The sequence below is a fragment of the Chrysochloris asiatica genome, unplaced genomic scaffold (assembly GCF_000296735.1).
Source record: "Chrysochloris asiatica unplaced genomic scaffold, ChrAsi1.0 scaffold00295, whole genome shotgun sequence".
In the NCBI taxonomy this organism is placed as follows: Eukaryota; Metazoa; Chordata; class Mammalia; order Afrosoricida; family Chrysochloridae; genus Chrysochloris; species Chrysochloris asiatica.
This window is the reverse complement of record NW_006408813.1, coordinates 3,310,222-3,326,155: the sequence shown is the minus strand read 5'-3', so window position 1 is coordinate 3,326,155 and position 15,934 is coordinate 3,310,222. Positions and strand designations below refer to the sequence as shown.

The following is a 15,934-nucleotide window of genomic DNA, read 5'->3' as shown; positions in this document are numbered from 1 at the left end:
AAATGAATGTATAGTTTTCTGGGGACAGAGAAACAGGATAAAATGAGATTACAAGGAAAAAACAAACAAACAATACTACCAAAAACAAGGTGAGACAATTCATTTCTTTATTGGACAGGGCAAGGTCATTTGAAGGGGAAACATATCCAACAACTTTTTGTTTGGTTTGGTGTTACAGGCATCAATGCTCACAACAAACAACACTAATCAATACATCATGGAAACAGGCTACAAAGAACCAGGAAGATGCTATCATGCCACTCAAACAATATGCCACAATGCTTAGGAAACAATCAGGAGGAAATTACAAAGCGCCACAGCCTCCAATGAATTGATCTGCATTCTTATCGGGTGGGTCATTTGCCCACAGCACTTGGCTGGATCCCTGGATATTTAAGAAGTGAAGTCTTCCTCTATTCTAGAGTTGCTTGAACAGCACACACTTCTGAATATCACTGAAATCATACTTAACTGTGGGCTTAGCTAGCTCACATCATTACACTTTTAGACTACCCTCAGTAGTAGTAATGAAGCATCTCAATAGTACGCAAAATAAAAATCTGTACTTGACTCATTTGCAGTGTTACACTGCACCCAAGTCACCTCCAGTCCTATGGTGCATACTTAAAAGACAGCAGAGATTCAATTCAATGGATGGCATTAAAATCAATTTTTTTTTGAAGCTCACCTGGCCTGAGGTATATATAAATTGTTAGCAAAATAGGATATATCTGAAAACTGCCATGTTGATTATTTGTCAAATTATTTAGCATCATTTTTAGCAATACATTCATGACTAGGCAGGCAAAGACTTCAATACCCATTCCAGACATCAGCCAAAATAGTGTCAGTTTACCATGAATGCTTGCCTTTGAGGAAAAAACCATTCACCATCGAACTTACTCAGAAAACTGGTAGGCATCTGACCCACCCTTCTCAAATCTGACTTGCCAGCCTATTCCTTTCAGAGCAGTAACAGATCTAAAGATGAGAAAAGCTTCTCACTCCACATAGAGTAAAACCATATTGGGGAAGCAAGTCACAAAAGACTACATATGCATAAATCCCTGGGCAAATCTATAGGGATAAAAGAGGTTAGAGGTTGCCTTGGGCTGGGGGGAGACGGAGGGACTATGGTGAAAGGCAAGATTACTGCTAATAGCTGTGGGGTAATAAAATATCCTAAGATTGACTGTGGTAACACACCTGTTAATATACATTAAAAACTACCTAATTATACATTTTAATTGGGTGAGCTGTAGAGTATGTGAATTGTATCTCAATAAAGTGACCAAAAACCAAAGCAGGAAAGGCAAACAGCTCCCAGAGTGAAGAAAACAAGTGACTTCCAAGGCCTGACTTAGGAGCTTGTCTTTCTATATTATTTTGATTAAAAAAATCATTTTAACCTCTGATTTCACATTTTAATTCATTTCTTTAAGTAATGTCGAGCTATTAGAAGATAGGTAACTTTGTTCTCCACAGACAGACTGGGTGGAAAAACAGTAAGAACATCCTATGGCAAAATCATCGCAGGTTTTGGGGTTGTGCATTACCAGGCATTAAAGAAGAGTCGAGGGTGATTTTCAATGGGAAAAAAAAAATGACATCAAGCATCAGAGTATCAGGTTCATTTTCAAAGGAAAAAGTTTCATCAAGTACAAGGGTATCATTTGACTCTTACCTAAAGCACATTTCCTTTTCAAACCTGCTTCCAGTTATTCCCTTTATACCTATACAATACAGCAAAAGCAATCTGGTCTACAAAGAAATGGTGAACTTTCAGAAGATCAAAGTGCTAGCCAAATTTCCCCTAAAAGTAAAATTACTATCTATTTCTAAAAAACAAAAACAAAAAACAAATCTCTATATCCTCACCCTCACCTTTAGCAACAACACATGGTGAAGATGAAAAATGCCAGGCTGCTTGAAATCAGAAGCAGCACAACTTCTTAAATGATCTGAAGCTTGGCTTTCTGGGATTTCCCTCCAAATACTAGTTCCAACTATTTAGAATTCATTTGGGCCCAAGTCCTTTGAAGTCTGACTTCAGATTAATGAGAAGTGTTCTTTATTTTCCAAATTCATTCTAGTTTAGTATGCAATTAATTAACAGAGGTTTTAAATAAGTTAAACAGGCTACCTGACAGCCATCACATAATCAATTTCCCTCACTGATTACTACTCTTCTACAAAGGCAATATAATTAAATCATGAATGGTCTTTTTGGTCTATCTTCAACTATTCTTGCACTATACAATTAATTAGGGCAAATTTTTATAGATAAACAAAGGGAACACAACTTGCTTACAGCAAGTTGAGTGTGTTAAATATATTTGTTAAAACAAAGTTTCTGACATAAAAATTGCTCACTTGCGTACACAGAATCTCAGAAAAGTGAGGAAACAAGACCACGGAAGTTTGAAGGTATATGGAAGTGGGGTGGGGTGAGAGGTCATGGACAAATTCATATCTGGCTAGTATTTGCTGAAGAAGAGCCACATAATTTAGGGCGGCTTAAGAAAACCTGATCGATCATCATTTTGGTCTCCTTAGTCAAGTTCATTGGTTGCTGAAAACAGAAGACTCTTTTCCTATCATTCATACTGCCAAATGCACTCGTCATACAGTATTTCCAGAAGGATCCTAAAAACTGCAGTGCAAAAGAAAAGAAATCTAAGAAAATAAATATCACAAAACCCATCAACATTTTCCAAAGACATGTTCAAAACAGTGACTTTTACAAAAGATGCAAATTTGTTTTAAATGAAAAACAAAACAAAATCCTCTATGAAAAAAGTCAGACTTGTTTCACAGATAACTTATATTGCAGTACTGACTTGACTAACAGTGTACAAACAAGGGTCATAGATTCTGGTTTGATTCGGTCTGAAAGATCAATATAAATACTGATAGGGGGAGTGTTTTATACCCCAAACTCCAATATTCCAACTCTGTGTCCTGTCCTGTTATTATAATCTTAAAAAATCTTAACGACGCAGCGATTCAAGTTTTCTTAACTTCAATGATGTGTTCGAAGACAATGCGTCTTGGTTTGAAGAATTTGTTGAATCCGAAGGCCGGAACAGTACTCGACCACGATGATTAAATACATAAAACGATGGGTGATTCCTTAATGTATCAAATGTCCTTTAAAGAAAAAAAAGCATTAATTTTAAGTAAGCCTTTGTAAATGTCTGTCTGAAAATAAGCAAACTATTGTTTATACTTCAAACTAAGTATAAATCCATGAAATCAGACTATAATGGTAATCATACCCTAGCTCATTTTTATTTTTTTCCTGTAAAAGGAAAACAAGAGCCACAGATAACAAGCATAAAGCCCTCAAAATTCCTTTTCATTCAGCCATTCCTTCCAGGATGACTATGAATAATAACACAAAGACTGGCTCAACTTTAATCACCTTTGTAAATGTAATAAAAGCCCAGGCCAAAGAGCCTTTTAAAGCACATGGACTGCATCTTTGATTATTCTCATCTGGCCCTCACAACTCAAGCCTTGTGATCATTTCACAGATCTGCTTTCCAAGAATCAAGTATAATTGAAATTCCTTTTGGCCATCTGTACCTGCTATTGTCTAAACTCATATAATTTGCTACCACCTATTTTTTGCCATTGTATCTTAATTTGTTCTTTTCTGACCCCTTGCCTGTGATTTCTGGGAGGCTCTTTAAAAGAACAGTAGTATGTGTTGATAGTAAAATAGCCATTCTTCTTTTTCATTGATACAGATATACATACATTTATATGTGAGTTATATATACACGCAAATACACATGTGGAGTCCTGGTATGGCATGGTAGGATAAGCACTAGACAGCTACCCATAAGGTCAGCAGTTCAAACTCACAAGCCACTCCTCAGAAACCCTATACAAGGTTGCTATGAGTTAGAAATAACTCAATGGCACTTAACAACTACATATATATGTTAAACAATTCATAAACATCTAAGTAAGTACATTGTCTTTATACACAAGTGTTTGTTTTTATAAATTATTTTTCTGGAAAACAGAGAACTCTTCCTTGGATAAAAACGTAAATCTCAAAGTCAGCCCACCTAAAAATCAAAGCACACAAAACATGAGGCCTGAGATGTAACTATTCAAAATGTATAATAAGGAAACAAAAGGAGGGTAAGCTTCCTCTAATACATAAGTGCTCATTGTAAATATATCATAAAGGGTTATCATTTCCAGCATCAGGAGAGTGGATAATACCCAGAGATGAAATTGGACAAAGCTGAAAAAATGCTTTGTTGTCAGGTGCCATCGAGTCGGTACCGACTCATAGCGACCTTATGCACAGCCTGATCCTGGGCCAACCTCACTATTATTGCCACACTTGAGCCCACTGATGTTGCCACTTGCCCAATCTATCTCACTGGGGGTCTTCCTCTTTTACTCTGACCCTCCACCTTACCAAACATGATATCCTTCTCCAGCGACTGGTCTCTCCTTTTAGGAAAGTAAGACATATTATAGAGAAGAAAAATGAAGTAAGTTCATGAAAGTAACATAGAAGAAGTATGTTAGGCTAGGTGCCGTGGAGTTGATTCTACTTCATAGAGATGCCATGGGACAGAGTAGAACTGCCCCAAAGGGGTTCCTGGACTATAATCTTTATGGGAGCAGATTGCCAGGTTTCTCTCCCGCTTAGCTACTGGGTGAGTTCAAACCACCAACCTTTCTGTTAACACTTGAGCACCACCAGAGCTTCCTAGAAGAAACATGTTGTTGTTTCTTGTTAAGTTCCGTCGAGTCAGTTCCGACTCATAGAAACCCTGTACAGGTTTTCTGAGGAGCAGCTGGTGAGCTTGAACTGCCAACCTTGTGGTTCACAGTCCAGTGCTTATCCTACCATGCCATACCAGAAGACCAGAAGAAATACAGGAGGAGGATAAAAGTAGAATAACAAATATACTTTAATACAGGGACACAAAAGGGCCTGGGAACAAGAGCTATTGTCACAGACTTGGCTATGTGACTAGGAAAACAGAAAACTCTTTTATTCCCCCCAAAACTAAACTGGGACAAGAGTAGGAAGAGGGAAGAAAGGCGGTTACAATCTTTGAGGAATGTCTTTTCTATTTTCAACCAACAAATAATTTTAAGCAACTAGCACTGCAACTTCAGAACATCTCATTTTAATGTCAATGATGATGACAGTCAGTTTCCCTATCAGGTCAAAACACTGCGTCCCTCTTTTTACCTCATTTACTCAAACATATGGCATAATCCAAAAAACAAGATCAACTTTTATGTACCAGAAAATATGCTTTTTGAACTAAGTAAAGAAAGCGAACTCCTATGAAACAAAACAGCTACAAAAAGGGAAAGACTTACTTATTTTTTAGTTCTGAAGTAGCATCCATGTCTTTAAACTCCCCTGCGATATGAACTATACCATAACAGGTAACTGCAAAGGCCAGAAGGGTTTGAAGAACTATCTGTGAGTATAAAGATCAAGATTACTAAAGAACATACAAATGTTATTATAACAATTTTCAATTTTTTCACCATCTCTTTCTAGGCTCTATCTAACAGGTAATCCTCCTCGATCAATGAGTTGCTCATGAAAGAGTCAATGCTCACTTTAAACAATTTGGATTCAAAACACACACACACACAAACTGTAAACCCTGCAGATCAGCTGCTAGAATACTTCAATGGAAGCACTTCATGCCATGCTCATGTATGTCAACTTGTTCATCAAATAGGTCTTGCTTCCAGGAGCAGCTAAGAAGTTTTAAAATGTATTAATAACTATCACACATACAAAGAGTTTCTGATGCATATGTGTACACTGAATAAAAAAGCAGTAAAAAGACTACTCACCCCACACCTCGCATAAGAAATAGAACACTACCAGTGGCTTTGATGTGTGTGTTCCTCTCCAGTCATATCCTTCGCCCTTCCTCTCAAAGTTAACTTTCGTCCCCAATTTTTTACCAGTTGGGTCAGTTCCTTGCTTTTAAAGTTTCATCATTTATGTACCTATGTCTAAAAGGCCACATTGTTTCATTGTGATTATTTTGAGCTTTATAGAAATGGACTGTTTATATAAAGCTGTTTGTTTCATCAAAGACGTATCCTTTAAGCTTAAGCTTTTCTCCCTCAGCATTGTGTGAGAGTCCTCCTGTGTAGTAGTAGTTTAGTCATTTTCATTGTGTTTTGTCTTTCATGATATGAAAACGCAGTTTATCCATTCTAAGGTTGATAGGTATTTGGGATGTTCTCAGTTTGCTACTTTCACAAACAGTATCAAAATGAATATTTCTATTCTTATGCATGCCTCCTGGTGCTCAGAGGTAGACTGGCTGGGTGTTGGCTAGGTCTAAGGTCAACATTATCGGCAATACCAAACCACTTTCAAAAGAGATTGTGAAACCAAAAGTTTTTAATGTTTGGCATTAGCCAATATGGAAGTACAGACATGTTTTATTTTTTTGTGATCGTCTGTATTTTTCAAAATTTCCAATTTGTAATCTAAAGTTATTTAAAATCAATATAAATAAATATATATGTATTCATATATACATACACATATATAAATATCTACCACAAAGCAAAAGTGATGGGATAATGAGTTCACAGACTTATATACCATATCCTTAATTATAGACATCCAAAGTCAAAATGAGCCACAAGTTATCATTCAAACGTTCTAAGTTAAAACCTAATGTTTACGTTCCTACCAAGGCCGATTTCATACCATGGACTAATAGGCACTGTTAAGAAGAATGCAGTAAATCTATATGAACAGTCATGAAAATATACTCAAATAAATTATGGAAGGAAAAAACTAATTATTTTGCATACATACCTATGCAAAATAATGCTATGGAAAAAAAACTATGTGTGGGTATGATTGGATAAATACATACTTAAATGTTGTTTATGGATAGCAAAAATACTGAACTAATATACTCCAAAATGTGACCAGTGGTTACCTGTGGGAAGTGGAATTGCTGAGAAATGGAGTTAAGTTTTCATTTTCATGTTTACTGTTGGATTCTGTTACAAAGAACAGACGACTTTTGTCATTTAAAATCCTGTACAGCTAAAAATTGTGAGTGCAGCTAAAATATCAAACTGCTTTGGTATGTAATCATTTTAGCTTAAAAAACACTTCATTGCTTTTCTTGAGTTTCACCATTTATGTGTATCACCCTAAAAAGTGTTAGTTTTGTTTTGTGTTTTTACTTTATAGAAAATGAATTTCTCTAAAAAAATAAAGCCAAATAATTAACTTTGTAAGTCCAACTTATACTATGGAGGAAGCAATTTCTGGAAATAAAACAGATCTCATATGATTTCCAATTCTTTGGGTTTTACAAGTGATGGAAAGTAAAGAACAGTTATTATTTTCAGAGCTGGAAAACTTTAAGATCATAAAAATAAGCAAAATAAATTATTATAAACTAGGTGGTTAACTTAAAAAATATTTTTTAATGGAATATAAATGACCAACTTACGTCTATTGGCAGTGATTCATCTTCCTTTTCTGTTAATCGCATATAAGAACGATCTATAAACCAGAAGCATACCATTAAGGAGATTGTAGCCCCCCCTCCCTTTTTTAATGCAAACACAATACACTGAAGAATTATAAATATAAGTGAAAATATCACTTATATCTTACATAAAGTACTGCTAATCCCAGGATCCTCAACAACTTTTATTTTCTAAGTCAATCAGTCTTATTTCCTTAATGAAATATTTTATTCTCATCATGATGTGCTTTGTCACCTAATAAAATCGGGTAAAAATAAGAGATGAGCAAGTATGAAGCAGAAATACATAATCTTTCTGGGTCTAAGCAAAAGAAGAGTTTATTTTACTGGCCAAAGAAACTGATTACATACGAAGGGCTTGAGAGTTTGTGGAAAAATAGACTTAGAAGATAATGTAATTTTTCCATGAATTTTTTGAAGCTCCCTTATACTTTAACAATAATACCATTTACCACGTCAATTTCAACATGCCAACTCCATGTGTGTCCGAGTAGAACTGTGCTCCATAGGGTTTTCAATGGCTAGTTTTTCAGAAGTAGACAGTCTTTTTTTCTAAGTAGACTCCAAGCAGCCAGCACTTAACCATTGGCACCACCCAGGGACTCAGTAAATTGTACTGAGTAATTTTGTGTGGCATTGAATTGATTCCAACTCCTAATGACCCTCTACGTCTCTTTGAACCACAAGGTCGGCCATTCAGACTCACCAGACGCTCCTTGGAAACCCTATACAAGGTCGCTAGGAGTTGGAACTGACTCAAAGAAAGGCACTTAATAACAACAGCACATGATAATGCTGAACTGCCCCAGTGTGTTTCTGAGCTGAAATCTTTATGAGGCATATGACCAGGTCTTTCCTCCTGCAGTCATTGGTGGGTATGAACTGCAGACCTTTTAGGTAACAGCTGAGCACTTAATCAATGTGCCACCAGGGCTCCTTGAACCGAGTAAGCTTGCTGGTGACTGCACTGGTCTACTTGTGAATGGAAGTGGGGGAAAGGCAGCAATGAAGACATGGGCTAGGTTCAACCATATTCCATAGACTCCCTTCAACCTTGAGATGACAGAAAGAAGAGGGAGGGCTTACTTGTCTGAAGTTTAGGGAGACTTGGAACTTCCACGCCCATGGACACTGACCTAGCACCTGGGGGCTAGAGCTGAGAATGAAGCAACCAGCTGGTCTGAAGTGGGGGGAGGCATGCAAGGATGCCCAAACTTGCAAACAGTATCCATTTGACCTAGCTTGGATGGCTTGATGATCAGAACTTGACTGGTGTTGTTGTTGGTAAGTACCATGGAGTCGGTTCCAACTCATAGTGACCCTGCGCAGGGTTTCTGAGGCTATAAATCTGTATGGGAGCAGAAAGCCTCATCCTTCTTCCGCGGAACAGCTGGTAGTTTTGAACTGCTGACCTTGGGGTTAGCAGCCCGATTCAGAATAGGGATTATAGGACATGAACTTCTGCCTCTACCATTTAGAGTTTAAGCCTGCTGCTGGCTTAACCTCAGGAGACAGCAAGGTACAAGTAGCTCCCAGATTACAAGGGGGGGGGGGGGTCCATTCCAACACCTGTGTCTTAAGTCAGTTCTGACAGAAGCCAAATACCTCTTTCTTTTGTTTAGGTTTCATTATTATTGCGTTTTATTACTGGTATCTTCATAAATCTGATCTTTATTTGTCTTCAGAGGTAATTTCAACAAATTATACACTGCCAACATTTGTTGTTAAGTGCCATCGTGTTAGTTCCGATTCATAACAACCCTGTATAGGATTTCCGAGAATTGGCCAGTGGGTTTATACTGCTGACCATCAGGTTAGCAGTCCAGTGTTTATCCTATAGTGCCATACCAGGACTCCACATTGTATGTAGTACATATTATAAACAACAAGATATAACTCCTCATAATTCGAATATTTCATAAGTCAGGGTATCCCTGTATAAAGGATAAGGTTTGGAAGCTTATAAACCTGCATCTTAACACTAGTCCTCTAACCTACTATACCCAAACTACATACAACCCAGTGCCGTCTAAGTTAGGTAAAACAAAGACAAGCCCCTTGTGTCTGTCCTTCAGGGAGCCCTAAACCCACCAACCCCAAATCCATTGTCATCAAGCAGATTCCTACTCATGGTAGTCTGTGCATACTGACTCATAGTGACCCTGTATAGGGTTTCTGAGGCTGTACATCTTTACCGGAGCAGAGAGCCTCATCTTTCTCCCGCAGAACGGCTAGTAGTTTAGAACTGCTAGTCCACATAACAACAACAACAACAAGTCCACTACCATCAAGTCGAGTCTCACTCACAGTGACCCTGTATAAGGTTTCTGAGACTGTAAACCTTTACCAGAAAAGACAGACTCATCTTCCTCCTGTGGAGCAGCTGGTGGATTTGAACCACCAACTTTGTAACCCAATGCCTAATAGCATCACCAGGGATCCTTACTATAGCTCATTTACTTGAAGAGACCCTAATTGTAGGCTGTATCTCAATTGCAGAGTGTTACAATGTAGGGGCGTGAGGGGAGTGTGTTTTAGAATCAAAGAAATACAGTATCTTTTCACTGCTTCAGTTTCTGCAACAAAAAAAAATGGGAGTGGTGTGATGATTAAATCATTATGGGATATGGTATACGATGGGTACACTGGTATAACGAAGTCCACTATGGCAAAGATGAACACCATCACAGCCCGATAGCATGCCAAACCCTGACATGATATCATTAGTCCAGAAGTAAATATTAGTCTCTTCCACAAGACATTCTCATCACTTGAAACAAAAACACAAAATTCTAAATCCAGATGAATTTGCACAATCCCTAGTCAGTAATGGATGTGGAACTTAAAAACGAACAAAAAACAAATTGTTTTGAGAGAACATGTATTGACTCTCTTTTAAAGTAGTCTATTTGGGGTTCGTCGTAGGAGCAGTATAAAAGAAAACACAAACCAATACAAGTCGATTTTAGCTCATCTACTGTTGGTTCAGTTATCAACTAGCTTTCTTCTTTGCATGAAGCCTAATCTGATATTAATATTACCTTTACCAGGCATTTTCTGGCCTGTGAAATAAAGCAGTTGGACTTTAGTAATCTCCCAGGGCCCTTTTTGTGCTATTATTATATGATTTCAGCTGAAGCTTATTGTAGAAAAAGACACAGTACTTCAGTGGATGCTAAATCTCCTCCAAGACACTGCATCTCAAATGTTTATGCCGGTACAAATCACCTGGGGATCTTGCAACGAGACTTTATATGATGCTTCTCAACTCTTTACTCAACTGACCACCCCCACCTCAGACAGTCTTACATACTTAGCATAGCCTCTATATTGCGTTAATGAGATTCTTTCTTGATCCATTTGTTTTTCCACTTAGACTCTGGACTCCCTCAGGACATCCGTGTCCCTCTAGCATCTAAGCATAGCACAATTTCAGCCAATTATCCCAGGTTCAATTATATAAAGAAGTCTAGCATACAAATTCTAGAGTCAAACTGCTTGGGTTTGACTCCTTGCCCCACCTTGTATAATCTCTGCACTTTGCCTGTGTCTCAGGTGCTTCATCTTTCAGATTTTTGTTTGGGTTTTCTTCCCCTCACACCAGGTCCTTGGTTTTCTCTTTTTCTTTCTTGTAGGCCTTTTCTATGCTTCAGCACTCTGATGTGATGATAACAATACTAACTACCTCACAGGGTTGGGGGGGAGGGAGGAACTCAATTATATAACACACATAAAGAGCTTAGTGAACAGTGGCTCTGTAAGATAAGCACTGGACTTCGAGCCACAAGATCAACAGTTTGAGCCCACCAGCCGCTCCTCAGGAGAACCAGAGGCTTTCTGTTCCCACAAAGATTTACAGCCTCAGAAACCATAGACAAGATCCCTATGAGTTAGAACCGGCTCAATGGCAATTAACAACATTATTATTGTTAACAGTAACGATTGGAGCTTTGGAGAAAGTATCACAGATCAAAGGGGACTAGGGAAACATGGTAACTAAACCCATTGATTGGATCCTGGGACATTCAGAGAAACATAGGCATTAATTGATGATACATAGAGGGGATTATAATCATTGTAATGAAACAAAGTATATTGTAAAACTGATGATCTGCCCTGTAAACTTTCACTCAAATCACAATAAAAACTTAAAAAGTAAAGAGAAAAAGGCTAGATTTTAGAAATATAACAATGTCAGTTTCTTAGTCCTGACAATATATATACCTAGGTAGTGTAAGATATGAACAATAGGAGAAATTGAATGGGCATATAGTAACTCTCTGTACTATCTTTGCAACTTTTATGTAAATATAAAATTTTAAAAATTAAAAAAATGAGTAAAGCTGAACTTGTCAAGCAAAATGTTTTTATTATACACATGCAGAAAGTGGTTTCAATAATTGGATATTTTAATAACAAACAGAACAAAAAAATCACTTTGAAAAAACACTAGAGCTTTAAGAAATTCAGATTTATATTGAATTTGTTACTTTATTCCAGGAGATGGAAAGTAATCTAGAGAAAAAAGGAACAAGGTTCAACTTTCCATTTGTTTCATTCGACAAATGTATTGAGCTTCACTGTGAGCAACGTTGAAATAGACGCTAAGGATACAGCCATGCACAAAACATAGTTGGTTCCTGCCCTCTAGGCTGTACACACTAGGACAGAGGTCAGCAAGTCTTTCCTGTAGAGAGCCAGAGAGTAAAATTTTTTTCAACTATGCAAGCCATACTATCTCTATCACAACTACTCAACTCTGCCCTTGGAAAGCAGCCACACACATTTATCGAAATGAATGGGTATGGCTATGTTCCAATAAAATGTCATGGATGGGCAATGAAATTTGAATTTTTACATCACTTTCACAGGCTATAAAATGTTATTTTTCTTTTCCCTACCCACCCCCAGCCATTTAAACAGGTTAAAAACAACCACAACAACAAATTCTCGATTTACTACTAAAAGAGGAAGAAAGTTTCATTTGGTACACGTGCTATATATAGTTTGGCTGACCCCTGGTCTTGGAGAGGAGAGACCTCACACAAACAAATCTGCCGGACTTTTCTGACAATATATACAACTGCATTTGTATGATAATGTACTATTTACAAAGTTTTTTTTTTTTTTATCCACTTAAACTTCGCAATCACTCTGTAAGGCAGAAAGTGCAGTAATTCAAATCCACTCCCTGCAACTCAGAAAAAGCACGTGACTTGCTCAAGGTCACATAGATTTGGCGGTAAAGCAAGTTTTTAGAACCAGTCCCAGGACTCCCAATCCAGTGCTCTTTCTCCTGTGCCACAGTGCCCCCCAGAGGTAACGGGTTTCATTTAACTTCCCATTCTCTGCTTTGACAACCCAGGCGTGCCCAAAATGTTGTCCACTAGTTGTCCAGAGACCCCGAGCACCCCGAGTCATCAGCCCTAGATATACCTGCTCAGCCCATGCTGGATCTGACATTACCTGTTCCGGATTCCCACATAGACTCCCTTTCAGCCCACCCGCTCCGCTCTGCGCCTTCTCCTAGACACCCCAGGCTCCAACCCTCCCGCAATCTCCGGTGGTCCACTCAAGTTTCAACCCTCTCATCCCCAGGGAGCCCTGCATTGCTTCTCTTAGTCACCCTGAAACTCTAAGGTCTCAAATGACCACTCATCTTCGGACACTTGGCCTGACACTCCCTAAGGAGTGCACCCACACACTGTCCCCCGGGTTCCGCAAGAGAGCGGTGCCCGTCCCCCAGGCACTTACGCTGCGCAGCGGAAAAGGCTGCGTGGGCTAGGGCAAAGAGGCCGATGCCCACTACCCCCTTCCATAGCGACGGCGCCATGATCCTTGAAAAGCAGTAGTCCTACAAAAGCTAAGGGTGGTGGAGCCTTTTCTGCTGCCACCGGCGGTTGTTCGCGTAGCGCAGACAGATGACGTCACGAGAGCGCTAGGCGCCAAGCGCTTCAGTGATGGAAAAACTACAGAGCCTTGAGAAAGCGGAAACAGGCTTGACGGGAAGAAGGGAAAGGAGACCCATTAAAGGTCAGCGACCGCCTCTGAGTTTGCGTAGTGCGGCAACCCTGGGAGAGGCGTAGCGGAGGGGAGGGCATAAAGCAAAAGTGGAAGGCGGAGAGAACGGGCGCCAGCCAATGAGCGCGGACATAGGGCGAAGAGGGCGTATCCCGCTGGCGGAAAGGGGCGAAGGGGCTGGAGGCAAATAGTTTTGAGTTTGGTTTCCTTGCCAGTTCGCTGAATTTTGTTTGAGTTTAACCCCCTCAAACCAGGTCTTTTTTTCTTCTTTCTTGTAGGCCTTTTCAGTGCTTCAGCACTCTGAGAACCGGTACTACGGGAAAAGGCAAGTGTGTTAAAGCTTGTAATCAGATGGGACATAAAGGACAACCAGTACTTAACCCATGGGGATGTTTGGACAATGTTCTCTTCTCTTTACCTTCCTTGCAAAAAGATTCACTTCAAAAAGAGTGAAGTGTGGCGGGAGTGTTTTGTCATAAAGAGATTCAGTTTACGTTCAGGAAGAAATGATTTGTTGTTGTTAAGTCCTGGTGTGGCGCTGTTGGATAAACACTGGACTGCTAACCACAAAGTTGGTGGTTCAAACCAGCCAACTACTCCTTGGAAACCCTATATAGGGTCGCTATGTGTTGAAACCGGCTCAATGACACTTAACAACAAGAAGAACGTGGTTTTCTCTCATTCTTTCTTTCTAAGTGATCAGAAAGGAGCGCTGGGAGTGTAGTGGTTACCAGTAGGGCTGCTAACCTCAAGGTCAGCAGTTCGAAACTATCAGCCGTCCCGCGGGAGAACAATGAGGCTTTCTGGGTTAATGCACTGGACTGCAAGGTCGGTGATTCAAGCTCACCAGCCGCACCTTGGAAACCCTGTACAAGGTTGCTATGAGTCAGAACCGACTCGATGGCACTCAATAACAAAGATTTAAAGCCTCAGAAACCCTAGGCAGGATCGCTGTGAGTCAGAACCGACTTCACGACAAACCACCACCACCAAATGATCAGAATATAATGCATTTTCTCTTCTCGATAGTTTTCATTCCCTAAAAATGTAGACATTCAATAATGAAGTTCTCTCCTTGATCTCTTTTCACTCTGCTCTCCTGGTGAGCTTGTGCTCACTCATTCATTCCCATTGCTGAAGCCATCTAGATAGTTAAGTGATTTCAAATCGAAGTCTGCATTTCAAGTAGTTTGTCTCAACTCCAGATCTGTTTCTGACTACCTTCTGGACATTATTTCCGTGTGAGTGGTCTTCTGGCACCACAAACTGGCCAAAATGGAATTTATTGGGTTTTTGCTCTGTTTTACAAAATCTGCACCAACTCCTCCAGTGCCCCCTAATTGATTGGTTCAGCTTTGTAAACTGCAAATCATAAGGTGGGCAAAAAGTATGATCATCGTTTCCCCTCAGCCTCATCAGAATTTTGTGTTTTCGCTCCATCAACTTGCTCACCTGCGCTTGCTCAAAGATACCCATGCTGACTACGCCTTCTAAATATGCAATATCCCTATTCTCAATCCCCCTTGTTGTTGTTGTTAGGTGCCATCGAGTCGGTACTGACCCATAGCGACCTTATGCACAGCAGAACAAAACACTGCCCAAACCTGGGCCAACCTCACTACTGTTGCCACGCTTGAGTTCATCGATGCTGCCACTTGGCCAATCCATCTTGTTGGGGGTCTTCCTCTTTTTCTCTGACCCTCCACCTTACCAAACATGATATCCTTCTCCAGCGACTGGTCCCTCCTGACAATATGTCCAAAGTATAATAGACGAAGTTTGGCCACCTTGGCCTCTAAGGAGCAATCTGGCTGCACTTCTTCTAAAATGGATCTATTGGTTCTTTTGGCAGCCCATGGCACTTTCAATATTCTTCTCCAGCACCATAACTCAAAGGCATCAATTCTTCTACAGTTTTCCTTATTCACTGTCCAGCTTTCGCATGCAGATGAGGTTATTGAAAATACCATGGCTTGGGGCAGGTACACCTTATTCCTCAAGCCAACATCCCTGCTCTTCAACACTATAAAAAGGTCTTATGCAGCAGATTTGCCTAATGCAATATGTCATTGATTTCTTGACTGCTGCTTCCGTGAGTGTTGATAATTGATCCAAGAAGAATGAAGTCTCTGACAACTTCAATCTTTTCTCCATTGATAAGAATATTGTATATTGGTCCAGTGGTGAGGATTTTTGTTTTCTTTACATTGAGATGTAATCCATAATAAATGTGCTCTTTGATCTTCATCAGTAAATGTTTTAAGTCCTCTTCACTTTCAGCAAGCAAGGTTGTATCATCTGCATATCACAGGTTGTTCATGAGTCTTCCTCCAATCCTGATGCTATGTTTTTCTTCATATAACCCAGCTTCTCAGATG

The 15,934-nt window shown here is 39.4% G+C and overlaps 1 protein-coding gene across 1 annotated transcript; it reads right to left on the bottom strand.

The window, feature by feature from the left end:
* Positions 1–2,990: 2,990 nt before the first annotated feature.
* MMGT1 (membrane magnesium transporter 1) lies at positions 2,991–13,458 on the bottom strand. Its single transcript, XM_006874714.1, has 4 exons — positions 13,290–13,458; positions 7,497–7,549; positions 5,365–5,468; positions 2,991–3,150 (listed from the first exon to the last, which is right to left on the bottom strand). Exons 1-4 carry the CDS (start codon positions 13,366–13,368, stop codon positions 2,991–2,993), a joined length of 396 nt encoding a protein of 131 aa, XP_006874776.1. The 5' UTR covers positions 13,369–13,458.
* Between the last annotated feature and the right edge of the window lie 2,476 nt (positions 13,459–15,934).